The following is a 14,679-nucleotide window of genomic DNA, read 5'->3' as shown; positions in this document are numbered from 1 at the left end:
GTTCTCTCTCTCCCTAATAAGGGAGAGAGAGGTGTCTCCATTTTCCCAGCGTGTAGGGAGACATAGCAAACAACTCGCTAGTTTACGATGTTAAAAGTCCGTTACGTCGCTTTTTTCGAGCTGTGTGCCTGAAGATTGCAAAGATCTGATGTCTTAGGGTCCACAGCAGTAGATTTTCAGAATCCCCCAATGACACACGGGTCTCCTGCCATGACACTGACTCGCTCCGCATCCAAATTCGGGCAGGATTTATGAACATTTGAAGAGGCATAATATGATTAGGAATAGTCAGCATGGCTTTGTCAAAGGCAGGTCGTGCCTTACGATCCTGATTAAATTTTTTGAGGATGTGACTAAACACAGTGATGAAGGTAGAGTAGTGGATGTAGTGTATATGGATTTCAGCAAGGCATTTGATAAGTTACCCCATGCAAGGCTTACTGAGAAAGTAAGGAGGCATGGGATCCAAGGGGACATTGCTTTGTGGATCCAGAATTGGCTTGCCCACAGAAGGCAAAGAGTGGTTGTAGATGGGTTATATTCTGCATGGAGGTTGGTGACCAGTGGTGTGCCTCAGGGATCTGTTCTGGGACTCCTCCCCTTTGTGAGTTTTATAAATGACCTGGATGAGGATGAGGAAGTGGAGGGATGGGTTAGTAAATTTGCTGATGACACTAAGGTTGAAGGTGTTGTGGATAGTGTGGAGGGCTGTCAGATGTTACAGCAGGACATTGATAGGATGCAAAACTGGGCTGAGAAGTGGCAGATGGAGTTCAACCCAGATAAGTGTGAGGTGGTTCATTTTGGTAGGTCAAATATGATGGCAGAATATAGTATTAATGGTAAGACTCGTGGTAGTGCGGAGGATCAGAGGGATCTTGGTGTCCGAGTCCATAGGACACTCAAAGCTGCTGTGCAGGTTGACAGTGTGGTTAAGAAGGCATACGGTGTATTGCCCTTCATCAACCATGGGATTGAGTTTAAGAGTGTAGAGGTAATGTTGCAGCTATATAGGACTCTGGTCAGACCCCACTTGGAGTACTGTGCTCAGTTCTGTTCACCTCACTACAGGAAGGATGTGGAAACTATAGAAAGGGTGCAGAGGAGATTTACAAGGATGTTGCCTGGATTGGGGAGCGGGCCTTATGAGAGTAGGTTGAGTGAACTTGGCCTTTTCTCCTTGGAGCGACGGAGAATGAGAGGTGACCTGATAGAGGTGTATAAGATGATGAGAGGCATTGATTATGTGGATAGTCAGAGGCTTTTTCCCAAGGCTAAAATGGCTAACACGGGAGTGCAGAGTTTTAAGGTGCTTGGAAGTAGGTACAGAGGAGATGTCAGGGGTAAGTTTTTTATGCAGAGAGGGGTGAGTGCGTGGAATGGGCTGCCGGCGATGGTGGTGGAGGCGGATATGATAGGGTCTTTTAAGGGACACCTGGATAGGTACATAACCTCTTGACTTTTGAACTCAGTGCCTTGACCAATGAAAACAAGCATTCCATAAGCCTTCTGAACCACCTTATCGATCTGTGTATTCACTTCCATGGAGATATGAACTTGGATCCCAAGACATCTCTGCTCAGCTACATTGTTAAGGGTCTCATCCACAAATTTACTAACCCACCCATCTACATTTTCATCCAGGTCATTTATATACCTCACAAACAGCAGAGGTCCCAGCACAGATCCCTGCGGAACACCACTAATTACAGACTTCCAGCTCGAATAAGTCCCTTCAACTACTATTCTATTCTCTTCTCGTCTAGTCTCGTCTATTTCTATTCTAGGTGAAAGCCAGTTCTGAATCCAAAGAGCCAATTTCCCGTGGACCCCATGCACCCTAATCTTCTGGATTAGCCTCCCATGAGGGACTGTTAAACACCTCACTAAAATCCACTTAGACTACATCCACTGCTTGACCTTCATCATTCTCTATTACTTTGTCAAAAAACTCAATCAAAAACTCAACACAACCTGCCCCCACAAAGCCATGCTGCTCTCCCTAATGAGGTCATGGGTTTCCAAATGTTCATATATCCTATCCCTAAGAATTTTCTCCAGCAATTTTCCTACAACTAGTCTATAGTTCCCAGGATTTTCCCTTTTTACATTCTTAAATAGAGGTGCAGAATTAGCCACTCACCAGTCCTCCAGGAGCTTGCCTGAGCCTGGAGAATACACAGTGATACTGGTCAATAATAGACAATGGGTGCAGGAGCAGGCCATTCGGCCCTTCGAGCCAGCACCACCATTCACTGTGATCATGGCTGATCATCCACAATCAATATCCAGTTCCTGCCTTATCCCCATAACCTTTGTTTCCGCTATCTTTAAGAGCTCTATCCATCTCTTTCTTGAAAGCATCCAGAGACTTAGCCTCCACTGCCTTCTGGGGCAGAGCATTCCAACCCCCAATAATCTCATCTGTTGCCTCCCTCAAAAACCGGAGGTAAATCCCATCAGGCCCTGTTCACTTATCCACCTTAGTACTCCTTACGAGACCCAACACTTCCTCCTACTTGCCCTCTAAATGCTCTAACATATTTATATGCTCCTCACTGACCTCCTGGTCCTCCATGACCTTTTCCTTGGTAAATACTGAAGCAAATACTCATTAAGTACTTCAGTCATATTCTCCACATCCAGAATCCGTATCAGAAACCGAATCAGAATCAGGTTTATTATCACCGGCATGTGACGTGAAATTTGTTAACTTAGCAGCAGCAGTTCAATGCAAAACATAATCTAGCAGAGAGAAAAAAAAATAATGATAAATAAATAATAATATATAAACAAGTAGATCAATTACTTATATTGAATAGATTTTAAAAAGTGCAAGAACAGAAATATTGTATATTTTTTAAAAAGTGAGGTAGTGTCCAAAGATTCAATGTCCATTTAGGAATCGGATGGCAGAGGGAAAGAAGCTGTACCTGAATCGCTGAGTGTGTGCCTTCAGGCTTCTGTACCTCCTCCCTGATGGTAACAGTGAGAAAAGGGCATGCCCTGGGTGCTGGAGGTCCTTAATAATGGACGCTGCCTTTCTGAGACACCGCTCCCTGAAGATGTCCTGGGTACTTTGTAGGCTAGTGCCCAAGATGGAGCTGACTAGATTTACAACCTTCTGCAGCTTCTTTCGGTCCTGTGCAGTAGCCCCTCCATACCAGACAGTGATGCAGCCTGTCAGAATGCTCTCCACAGTACAACTATAGAAGTTTTTGAGTGTATTTATTGACGTGCCAAATCTCTTCAAACTCCTAATGAAGTATAGTTGCTGTCTTGCCTTCTTTATAACTGCATCAATATGTTGGGACCAGGTTATATCCTCAGAGATCTTGACACCCAGGAACTTGAAACTGGTCACTCTCTCCACTTCTGATCCCTCTATGAGGATTGGTATGTGTTCCTTCGTCTTGCCCTTCCTGAAGTCCACAATCAGCTCTTTCGTCTTACTGATGTTGAGTGCCAGGTTGTTGTTGTGGCACCACTCCACTAGTTGGCATATCTCACACCTGTACGCCCTCTTGTCACCTCCTGAGAGAATGATTGTATCGTCAGCAAATTTATTTGAGCTGTGCCTAGCCACACAGTCATGTGTATATAGAGAGTAGAGCAGTGGGCTAAGCACACACCCCTGAGGTGCGCCAGTGTTGATCGTCAGTGAGGAGGATGAGTTATCACCAATCCGCACAGATTGTGGTCTTCTGGTTAGGAAGTTGAGGATCCAATTGCAGAGGGAGGTACAGAGGCCCAGGTTCTGTAACTTCTCAATCAATATTGTGGGAATGATGGTATTAAATGCTGAGCTATGGTCGATGAACAGCATCCTTAAGAATCTCACTCATATTCTCCACATCAAAGCAAACGTTCCCCTTTTTATCCTTGAGTGGTCATACCTTCCCCCTAGTTCTCATCTTGTTCTTGATGTATATGTAGAATGCCTTGGGATTCACCTTAATCCTACTGGCCAGGGACTTTTCACAGCCCCTTCTGGCTTTCCTAATTCTCTAGTTCGTTTCTGAACTTCTTTACTCAGAGAGTGGTAGCTGTGTGGAACGAGCTTCCAGCAGAAGTGGTTGAGGCAGGTTCAATGTTGTCATTTAAAGTTAAATTGGATAGATATATGGACAGGAAGGGAATGGAGGGTTATGGGCTGAGTGCAGGTTGGTGGGACTAGGTGAGAGTAGGAGTTCGGCATGGACTAGAAGGGCCGAGATGGCCTGTTTCCATGCTGTAATTGTTATATGGTTTATAATCCTCATGCTCCATTTGATCCTAACCTCAGAAGTTTTACATACTTTTCCTTTTTCTTCTTGACTAAATTCATCACCTCTCTGGATGTCCAAAGTTCTCTTATCTTTCCACCCCTGTCCTTTCTCCAAACAGGAACATACCTTTCCTGTTCTCTGTGCAATTGATCTTTAAACATCTTCCACATGTCTGACGTGGACTTGCTAGTAAAAAGGTGTCCCAATTAACTCCTCATTTCTGCCAAATGCCCTCATAATTTTCCCTACTCCAATTGAAGACAGTCCCACGAGGACCATACCTATGCTTATCTTTAGCTATCCTGACGGTTAAGGAGTTGTCACTGTTCTCCAACTGTTGACCCACTGAAAAGTCAGTCACCTGGCCAGGCTCATTACTCAACACCAGGTCCAGTTTGGCCCCTCCTCTCATTGGACAGTTCACATATCGATTTGAGAAACCCTCCTGGATGCACTTAACAAATTCTGCCCCACTGAAACCCCTTACAGTCAGAAGGTAAGTTGAAATCCCCCATGACAACAACCCTATTATTTGTACAATCTGATTACATATCTGTTTCTCAATGTCTTGTTGGTGACTGGGGAGTCTGTAGTCCAATCCTCGGTGGAATGAGTCTCTGGCTGAATGTACTCCTGTGCCCACCCAGTACATTATGTAGTAGATGGGAGACATTGTCCAAGATGGCATGCAACTTAGACAGCATCCTCTTTTCAGACACCACCGTCAGAGAGTCCAGTTCCATCCCCACAACATCACTGGCCTTACGAATGAGTTTGTTGATTCTGTTGGTGTCTGCTACCCTCAGCCTGCTGCCCCAGCACACAACAGCAAACATGATAGCACTGGCCACCACAGACTCGTAGAACATCCTCAGCATCGTCCGGCAGATGTTAAAAGACCTCAGTCTCCTCAGGAAATAGAGACGGCTCTGACCCTTCTTGTAGACAGCCTCAGTGTTCTTTGACCAGTCCAGTTTATTGTCAATTCGTATCCCTAAGTATTTGTAATCCTCCACCATGTCCACACTGACCCCCTGGATGGAAACAGGGGTCACTGGTACCTTAGCTCTCCTCAGGTCTACCACCAGCTCCTTAGTCTTTTTCATATTAAGCTGCAGATAATTCTGCTCACACCATGTGACAAAGTTTCCTACCGTAGCCCTGTACTCAGCCTCATCTCCCTTGCTGATGCATCCAACTTTGGCAGAGTCATCTGAAAACTTCTGAAGATGACAAGACTCTGTGCAGTAGTTGAAGTCCGAAGTGTAAATGGTGAAGAGAAAGGGAAACAAGACAGTCCCCTGTGGAACCCCAGTGCTGCTGATCACTCTGTCGGACACACACTGTTGCAAGCACACGTACTGTGGTCTGCCAGTCAGGAATGGGGTGATAGCACAAATGAATGAGTGGTTGAGGAGATAGTGCAGGGGCAGAGTTTCAAGTTCTTGGATCATTGGAACGTTCCCTGGGAAGGGAGTGACCTGTACAAGAGGGACAAGTTGCACCTGAACTGGAGGGGAACCAATATCCTGGCGGAGAAGTTTGCTAATGCTGCTCGAGAGAATTTAAGCTGGTTTTGCAGGGGTCTGGGAACTGGAGCCCCAGGTCAGTATGGGAAGGATCGGATCAGAAGGTAGATGTCAGATGAAAGGCAAAGTAGAGATAACAGATACTATGGGTGGGATAGTTTGAAGTGTGTGCATTTTAATGTTAGGAGCAGGACAATGACTAGAAAAGGGACTGACTGGTGGCAATTTTTTAAGCGGCAGAAATTAACCGTTCTGGATTGATTAGCAAGAACAAGTTAAAGCAAGGCAGAGGCAAGCAAAGCAGCCATCATTGGAGTGGACAGAGCTGGAGCTTTTGAGGGTTTAGCTCTTCAAAAGAACAGTACAGTCCCTTCGGCCCACATTGTTGTGCCAACCCTCAAACCCTGCCTCCCACATAACCCCTCACCTAAAATTCCTCCATATACCTGTCTAGTAGTCTCTTAAACTTCACTAGTGTATCTGCCTCCACCACTGACTCAGGCAGTGCATTCCACGCACCAACCACTCTCTGAGTAAAAAACCTTCCTGCTTCAGTATTCACTATGGAAAAGGACCTTGTTGATTGCAGGGATGACTTACAGCGGACTGAAAAGCTTGAGCATATAGACATTAACAAAGAGCATGTGCTGGAGCTTTTGGAAAACATCAAGTTGGATAAGTCACCAGGACTGGACGAAATGTACCCCGACTACTGTGGGAGGTGAGGGAGGAGATTGCTGAGACTCTGGCAATGATCCTTGCATCATCAATGGGGACAGGAGAGGTTCCGGAGGATTGAGGGGTTGAAGGTAGAACATAGAACATTGAATAGTACAGCACAGTACAGGCCCTTTGGCCCACAATGTTCTGCCGACCCTCAAACCCTGCCTCCCATATAAGCCCCCACCTTAAATTCCTCCATATACTTGTCTAGTAGTCTCTTAAACTTCACTAGTGTATCTGCCTCCACCACTGACTCAGGCAGTGCATTCCACGCACCAACCACTCTGAGTAAAAAAAACCTTCCTCTAATATCCCCCTTGAACTTCCCACCCCTTACCTTGAAGCCATGTCCTCTTGTACTGAGCAGTGGTGCCCTGGGGAAGAGGCGCTGGCTATCCACTCTATCTATTCCTCTTATTATCTTGTACATCTCTATCATGTCTCCTCTCATCCTCCTTCTCTCCAAAGAGTAAAGCCCTAGCTCCCTTAATCTCTGATCATAATCCATACTCTCTTCAAGGCTTCAGGGAAGAGAGGCTTCAGTCAGAGAAGGCAAAAAAATGCTGTAGGTAGAGTTTCTTTACCCTCTTCATTACATTTGCTTTGCTAGGACAGTGGAGATGCCAGACAGGATAGTGGAGCCTTTTGCTGATGTCGGAAGGCAGGGAGACCTTCAGTGTCCCTGATGACTACAACTGCGAGAAGTGCATCCAGCTGCAGCTTCTAACAATCTACATTAAGGAGTTGGAGCTGGAACTGGATGAACTCCAGATTACTTGAGAGGCTGAGGAGGTGATAGACAGGATATATAGAGAGGTAGTTACACCCAAGGTGCAGGACACAGGAAACTGTGTGACAGTTGGGAAGGGGAAAGGGATTAAGGAGCCATTGCAGAGTACCCTGCAGCCATGGCCCTCAACAACAGGCTAGATGTGGGAAGATTGTTCCCGATGTTGGGAAGGTCCAGAACGAGGGGTCACAGTTTGAGGATAGAGGGGAAGCCTTTTAGGACCAAGATTAGGAAAAACTTCTTCACACAGAGAGTGGTGAATCTGTGGAATTCTCTGCCACAGCAAACTGTTGAGGCCAGTTCATTAGCTATGTTTAAAAGGAAGTTAGATATGGCCCTTGTGGCTACAGGGGTCAGGGGGTATGGAGGGAAGGCTGGGTTCTGAGTTGGATGATCAGCCATGATCATAATAAATGGCGGTGCAGGCTCGAAGGGCCGAATGGCCTACTCCTGCACCTATTTTCTATGTTTCTATATCACTTTGGATACTGCTGGGGGATGACCTAACAGAGGAAAGTCACAGCAATTAGGTCTCTGAATCCTCAGCATTCTTAATTGGGAGGGTGAACAGCCAGAAATTGTGGTCCATGTAGGTACAAATGACACGGGTAGGATGTGTGACGAGGTTCTGCATAGGGAGTTCAGGGAATTAGGTGTTAACTTAAAGGGCAGGACCTCCAGGGTTGTGATCTGAGGATTGCTACCTGTGTCACGTGCTAGTGAGGCCAGACCTAGCAAGATTATACAGTTTAATATGTGGCAAAGGAGTTGGTGTAGAAGGCAGGGCAGAAGATTATTGGATCATTGGGTTCTCTTCTGAAGAACTGAGGATATAAAAAATTATTTTGAACCTATGTAACCTCTGGCTAAAAGAATAATTGGGACTGAATAGGAATTTTTGAACTGAAGTAAACTCTGTCTTCAGCAGTTAGCTAAAATTGGCTTATACTAGTTCTCCCTTGGTTTGCAGAGAGACATTGAGGGTTTGATAACATTGTACATTGTACCCTGGTTTGAGTAGGCAGAGGAGGGCTCACCGATAAGGACAGGAATGAACATCCATCTGTAATTAAGTCAGGGCCTAGCAAAGAGAATAACTGATAAGGACTGGACAGCACATCCATCTTGTAATTAAGCCTTGATTTAGCAGAGTCTCTTATCTATAACTAAATTTTGCACCAACAGACTTGGTGGGCATACCAGTTCAAATGACATCTTGCAACAGTAATGTATGGGGCTTACTACGCATAAATATACAGCTGTAACCAGAGAGAGTGAGCCCACTTGTCGGATGGTGGCAGTACTTACATGCCTTCCCTCTGACAACTGGGTCTCAAACTCCTGTAAGAGGGTGCGCAATAAACTGTTGTAACTATAAGAAGCTGGTCTCCCGAGTTTTATTCAGATTTGACTTTAACACTTCCAGGGAAGGTGGGACCTGCACAGAAGGGACGGTTTGCACCTGAACTGGAGGGGGACTAATATCCTAGCATGAAGATTTGTTAATTCTGCGTGGTGGGGTTTAAACTGGAGTTCCAGGGGATGGGAACCAGAGTGCCAAAACAGTTAGTGGAACGGTTGTAGAGACAGATATTGATAAGACAAAGTCAGGAATCAAAATGTTGAGCATGGTGTGACTAGTTTCAATGCAAGAAATATCATATGAAAGGCGGGTGAGGTCAGGACATGGATCAAAACATGGAATTATGATATTGTGGCCATTTGTAAGACTTGGTTGCAGGAGGGTCTAGGCCGACAGCTCGATGTTTCCATTGTTTTAGACGCGACAGAGTGGGAGGAATAAAGAGGAGGGGTGGTGTTATGTGGTAGGGAAAATGTCACGTCAGTGCACCATCAGGACAGACTGGAGAACTCATCTAGAGAGGAGTTATGAGTTAAGCTGACAAATAAGAAAGGTAGGAACATGTTAATGGGGCTATATACAGACCACTCAACAGTCCGAGGGAATAAGAGGAACAAATTTGTAGAGAGATCACGGAATGAAACATAAGGTTGTTACAGTAGATGATTTAAATTCCTCATATTGACTAGAACTTCCATACTGTAAAAGGACTAGATGGGACAGAGTTTGTCAAATGTGTTCAGGAAAGTTTCCTTCATCAGTGCCTAGAAACCCCAACAAGAGAGTGTGCAGTGTTTGATCTCCTGCGAGGGAATCAGACAGAGCAGGTGACAGAACTTTGTGTAGGAAGCACTTCACATCTAGTGATTGTAATGCTATTAGTTTCAAGGTAATCATGGAAATGGATAGGTCTGGTCCTTGTATTGAGATTCTAAATTCAGAAAGTTTGATGGTATCAGAAATGATCTGGCAAGTGTGGATTGGGACAGGCTGTTTTCTAGCAAAGTGTATGTGGTAAGTGAAATTTTGAGAGTACAAAGCTTGTACATGCCTGTTAGAATAAAAGGCAAGGATAACAGGTTTAGGTAACTTTGGTTATTGAGAAATACTGAGCCGCTGGTTAAGAAGGAAAAGGAGGTGCATAGCACTATAGGCAAATAGGAACAAAAGAGGTTCTTCAAGTGTGTAAAAATTGCAAGAGAACACTTCAGAAAGAAATCAGGAGAGATAAAAGGAGGCAAGGTGAAGATGAATCCTAAGGGCTTCTGCAGATATGTTAAGAGCAAAAGAATTGCAAGGGACAAAATTTGTCCTCTGGAAAGTCAGAATGGTAATCTATGTGTGGAGGCAATAGAGATGGGCGAGATCTTAAATGGATTTTTTGCATCCGAATTTACTTGGGAGACGGACACCCAGTCTGTAGAAGGATGGCAAAGCAGCAGTAAGGTCATGGACCCGACACAGGTTACGAGGAGAAGGTGTTTGCTGTCTTGGGGCAAGTTAGGCTGAATAAATCTCCAGTGCCTGACAAGGTGTTCCTCTGGGAGGCAAGTGCAGAAATTGCCAGGGCAGTAGCAGAGATATTTACATCATCTGTTAAAGTCGAATCTGAATAAAACTCGGGAGACCAGCTTCTTATAGTTACAACAGTTTATTGCACACCCTCCTGCAGGAGTTTGGACCCAGTTGTCAGAGGGAAGGTGTGTAAGTACTGCCACCATCCAACAATTGGGCCTGCTCTCTCTGGTTACAGCCATATAGTTATACATAGTAAGTCCCAAACATTACTGTTGCAAGATGTCATTTGAACTGGTAGGCCCACCAAGTCTGTTGGTGCAAAACTTAGTTACAGATAAGAGAGTCTGCTAAATCAAGGCTTAATTACAGATGGATGTGCTGTCCAGTCCTCATCAGTTATTCCCTTTGCTAGGCCCTGACTTAATTACAGATGGATGTTCATTCCTGTCCTTATTGGTGAGTCCTCCTCTACCTACTCAAATGAGGGTACAATGTACAATGTTATCAAACTCTTAATGTCTCTCTGCAAAAAAAAGGGAGAACTAGTATAAACCGGTTTTAGCTAACTGAAGAAGACAGAGTTTACTTCAGTTCAAAAATTCCTATTCAGTCCCAATTATTCTTTTAGCCAGAGGTTACATAGGTTCAAAATGATTTTTTTATATCCCCAATTCCTCACATCCTCAGCAACAGGTGAGGTACCTGAGGATTGGAAGACAGCCGATGTGGTTCTGCTATAAGAAAATCTCTTAAGAATAAAGCAGGAAATTATAGGCCAGTGAGCCTGAAATCAGTTGTGGGAAAGTTGGTGAATAGTATTCTCAGAGACCGGATATACGAGACTGGACAGGGCCTGATAGGGATAGTCAGCGTATTTTTGTGTGTTGTAGGTCGCGTCTAACCAATCTTATAGAGCTTTTTGAGGATGCTATCAGGAAAGTTGATGAAGGCAAGGCAGTGGATGTTGTCCACATGAACTGCATCAAGGTAGTTGACGAGATCCCACATGGTCAAGAATGTTTGACATCTATATCAATAATTTGGATGATAATGTGGATATCTGGACCAGAAAATTTGCAGATGACACCAAGACTCGAGATGTAGTGGACAGAGAAGAAGACTATCAGAGCTTGCAGCAGAGTCTTGACCAGATGAAAAAATGGGCTAAAAATGGCAGATGGATAAGGATGAGGTGTTGCACTTTGGGAGGACCAACCAGGATAGGTCTTACACAGTGAGCAGTCGGGCACTGAGGTGTGTGTTAGAACAAAGATATCGGAATACCGGTGACGTCACAGATAGATAAGGACAAAAAGCTTACGGCACTTTGGCCTTCATAGATCAAAGTATTGAGTAAAGGAGATGGAATTTTATGTTGAAGTTGAACAAGACGTTGGTGAGGCCTTACTTGGAGTATTGTGTACTGTTTTGGTCACCTACCTACAGGAAAGATGTAAATAAGGTTGAAAGATTACTGAAAGAAATTATAAGGATCTTGCTGGGGTAGAGGACCAGAGTTATAAGAATGGATTGAATAGGTTGGGAACTTTATTCCCTGGAATGTAGATGATTGAGCAGAGATTTGGTAGAGACTTACAAAATTATGTGGTACAGAGAGGGTAGATGCAAGCAGGTTTTTTCCACTGAGTTTGGGTGTGACAAAATCTAGATGACATGGGCAAAGGGTGAAAGGTGAACTATGTAAATGGAACATGAGCAACTTCTTCACAGAGGGTGATGAGGTTGTGTTACGAGCTGCCAACGCAAGTTTTGAATGCAATTTTAATTTCAACATTCCAGAGGAGTTTGGATAGCTACATGGATGGTTGGGCTATGGAGGGCTATGATCTGATACAGGTCGATGGGAGGAGGCAGTTTAAAATGGTCTGGCATAGACAAGATCGGCCAAAGGATGTTTTTTGTACTGTCGTTTTCTGTGACTCTCAGGATAGGTGTGGTGCTCGGGCTGAGATTCTCGGAGTAAGGTCAATTTTGATGATATCAGGAAGGATATTTCAAGTGTGCATTGGGACAGGTCATCTTTTAGCGACAGTGTGGTTGGTAAGTGGGAGGCCTTGGGGATCCATGGTTTTTGAGAGAGATTAAGGCCATGGTTAAGAAAAAGAAAGTGGTATGCATGGTAAACTAATGGGCTGAAATGTCTGTTTCTGTGTTGTAGTGCTCTAAGACTCTAAAACTGTCTGCTTTCCTGTGATGATGTGTCCACACTCTGTTCTGACGCTGAAATACTCTCCATTTGTGACATTTTGCAATGACTGATTTGGTTGCAGGAGGTGCCACAATGTCGGGGATACAGGAGCTGGACCTTCCGGTGTCTGAGAGCTTCCGTCTGACAGTTCAGACCCACATCAACTGGGAGATGGTTTTGACACCAATGTCCACCTCTGTCGCCATTCTCGCTGATCTGGTGCTTCAGGCAAAGAGTGGGAAGGACTTTCCTTTCCTTCAGGACCCCCAGAGTTCAGAGAATCCCAAGTCCTTCCAAGGGAGCCTCCTGGACATTTGTCTGAAAGCTCCAATCTCCTTCCAATCAATCCATAACAACATGTGCAAAATCCACAGCAGTTGTGAGAACATGCGGCACCTCCTAAAGCTGGTGAGGGAGGAGCCTGGTGAGGGAACAAGCCTCCCCCGGAATGTGACGAGGATGGAGAAGAGCATTAACAAGTGCAGGGATGCTGCACAAGATGTGGAGGTGGAGCTGTCCTCCCTCAACCAGCAGCTGGCTGAGATACTGGGGAGGTGCTCAGAGACCCAGAGCTGCAGCCACGTTCAGCTCCAGGACATACGGAGAGCCCTGGACCAAACACAGCAGAGCATCGAGACTGTCAAGAAAGAGAAAGAAACACTGGAGGAGGAGTGGAGCCGAGTTTCCCTGGAGCGGGAGAAGATCATGGAAGAACTGAACGATGTCAGGTCTCGGGCTTTTACTGACGCTCTGTTTGAGGAAGGGGCGACAAAACTTATTGAGAATTTACCTCGGTTGCTAGACCTCCTGGGCACAGTGGCCAACCCCACCGTTCTAGTGTCGGAGCTTGGGAATGTAGCCAAGTTCATTCTGAGCGAGGTCTCTGCTCTGAAGAACAAAGATTCCAGTTCTGCTCTCAGAACCCTACTGGACGAGGTGGAAAAGAAGGCCGCGGAGAAGATCGAGTTGATCCAAGTCCGGCTGGACAAAGCTGGGGAAGAATATGAGGAACGTCGCATCAGAGTGGAAGATCTGAGCAAACAGAGTGCAAAGCTGGCGGAGGATCTCACCGCCCACCAGACAAAGGAGCTGGACCTCAGCTCAACCCTACTGCTGATGTCTAAAGAGGTGGAGCTGCTGCAGGGAGTCAGATCCAACTGGTCGCAGGCCATGGGCTTCATTCAGCTCATCCCCAAATTGGTGGGAGATTGTCAGAAGATATTGGAGAAGGTGGGCGGCGGGGGGAATGGAGCCAGTCCACAGGCGACAGTGTTCCAGGACCAGATGTCCCAGGCAGACACCATCGTAGCCCTCCTGTGCACCATGGCAGAAACATTTAACAAGGTTTATGAAGACTACCTGAAGGTCCCACTGAATGATTTGCTCGATGTCCTGGCCCAGGAGGGAATGGACTACAAGCTCAAGAGCATCAAGAGGAAATGTCAGAGTGCGGAGGAGGAAATCCATCGGCGGGCAAAAGATGCTCGAGAGGAGTTGGGGCAGAAAATTAAGCAGGGGAGTCTTGCTCTCAGGAACCTGGCCGCACAGCTAGGCCCCAGGGGGTGAGGGAGGGGAGCGGGCTACTTGGAGGCAGTCTCTGTTTGGAGACACTCTGCCCCACGTAGCTGAGTAAGCGCTTACCTCGTCCTATGCCCACTGTCTTCTTCCCAACCCTGTGGCCATAACACCTTTGGAGAACAGGAGCAGAATTAGTCCATTTGTTCCATGGTGTCTGCTCCTCCATTCCATCATGGCTGACTTATTGCCCCTCTCAACCCTGTTCTCCGATATTCTCCCTGACTTTGATGCCCTGACTAATCAAGAACCAATCAATCTCCGTTTTAAACACACTCAATGTCTTGGCCTCCACAGCTCCACCACCCTCAGGCTAAAGAAATTTCTCCTCATCTCTCTGCTGCGTAGACATCTCTGTGGGATACAACTCTTTATTTGTTATGTTCTTTGCAGTTTAACAATTAATTATCTGCTTGAATTGCAAGTTATTCTTACATAGTTCGTAGTTAGTAGGCCACCATCTAGTAACCAACTGAAGAAACTGGGCTGGAGTTCACTGTACACATCACAGCCATCTCAGTCTGGGTCAGATTGGCCAGAGACACAGCATCACTTCTGTGGGAAGAGTGGGCATTGGGCTTCAAGATGGTGGCATTTAAGACAACGGGAACCAGCTCATCAGCAAGCTGAGTCCTCTGCCTCACAAAGTTCAGAAAATTCAAAGTCGATGAGATGGTTTCAACAATGATCACATGGTCACGGAC

The 14,679-nt window shown here is 45.6% G+C and overlaps 1 protein-coding gene across 3 annotated transcripts in view; it reads left to right on the top strand.

The window, feature by feature from the left end:
- Positions 1 to 13,968, top strand: part of LOC134350327 (uncharacterized) — a 53,468-nt gene extending 39,500 nt beyond the window's left edge. For all 3 annotated transcript variants that reach the window (XM_063055382.1, XM_063055381.1, XM_063055383.1), the window contains exon 2: positions 12,483 to 13,968. In XM_063055382.1, the coding sequence (XP_062911452.1) occupies positions 12,494 to 13,966 (1,473 nt within the window). In that variant the 5' untranslated portion in view covers positions 12,483 to 12,493 and the 3' untranslated portion in view covers positions 13,967 to 13,968. The remainder of the gene's footprint in view (positions 1 to 12,482) is intronic.
- The last annotated feature ends 711 nt before the right edge of the window (positions 13,969 to 14,679 follow it).

Source organism: Mobula hypostoma, chromosome 8, assembly GCF_963921235.1.
Source record: "Mobula hypostoma chromosome 8, sMobHyp1.1, whole genome shotgun sequence".
Classification (NCBI taxonomy): Eukaryota; Metazoa; Chordata; class Chondrichthyes; order Myliobatiformes; family Myliobatidae; genus Mobula; species Mobula hypostoma.
The sequence above is the reverse complement of the archived record's forward strand: the minus strand, read 5'-3'. Positions and strand labels throughout refer to the sequence as shown.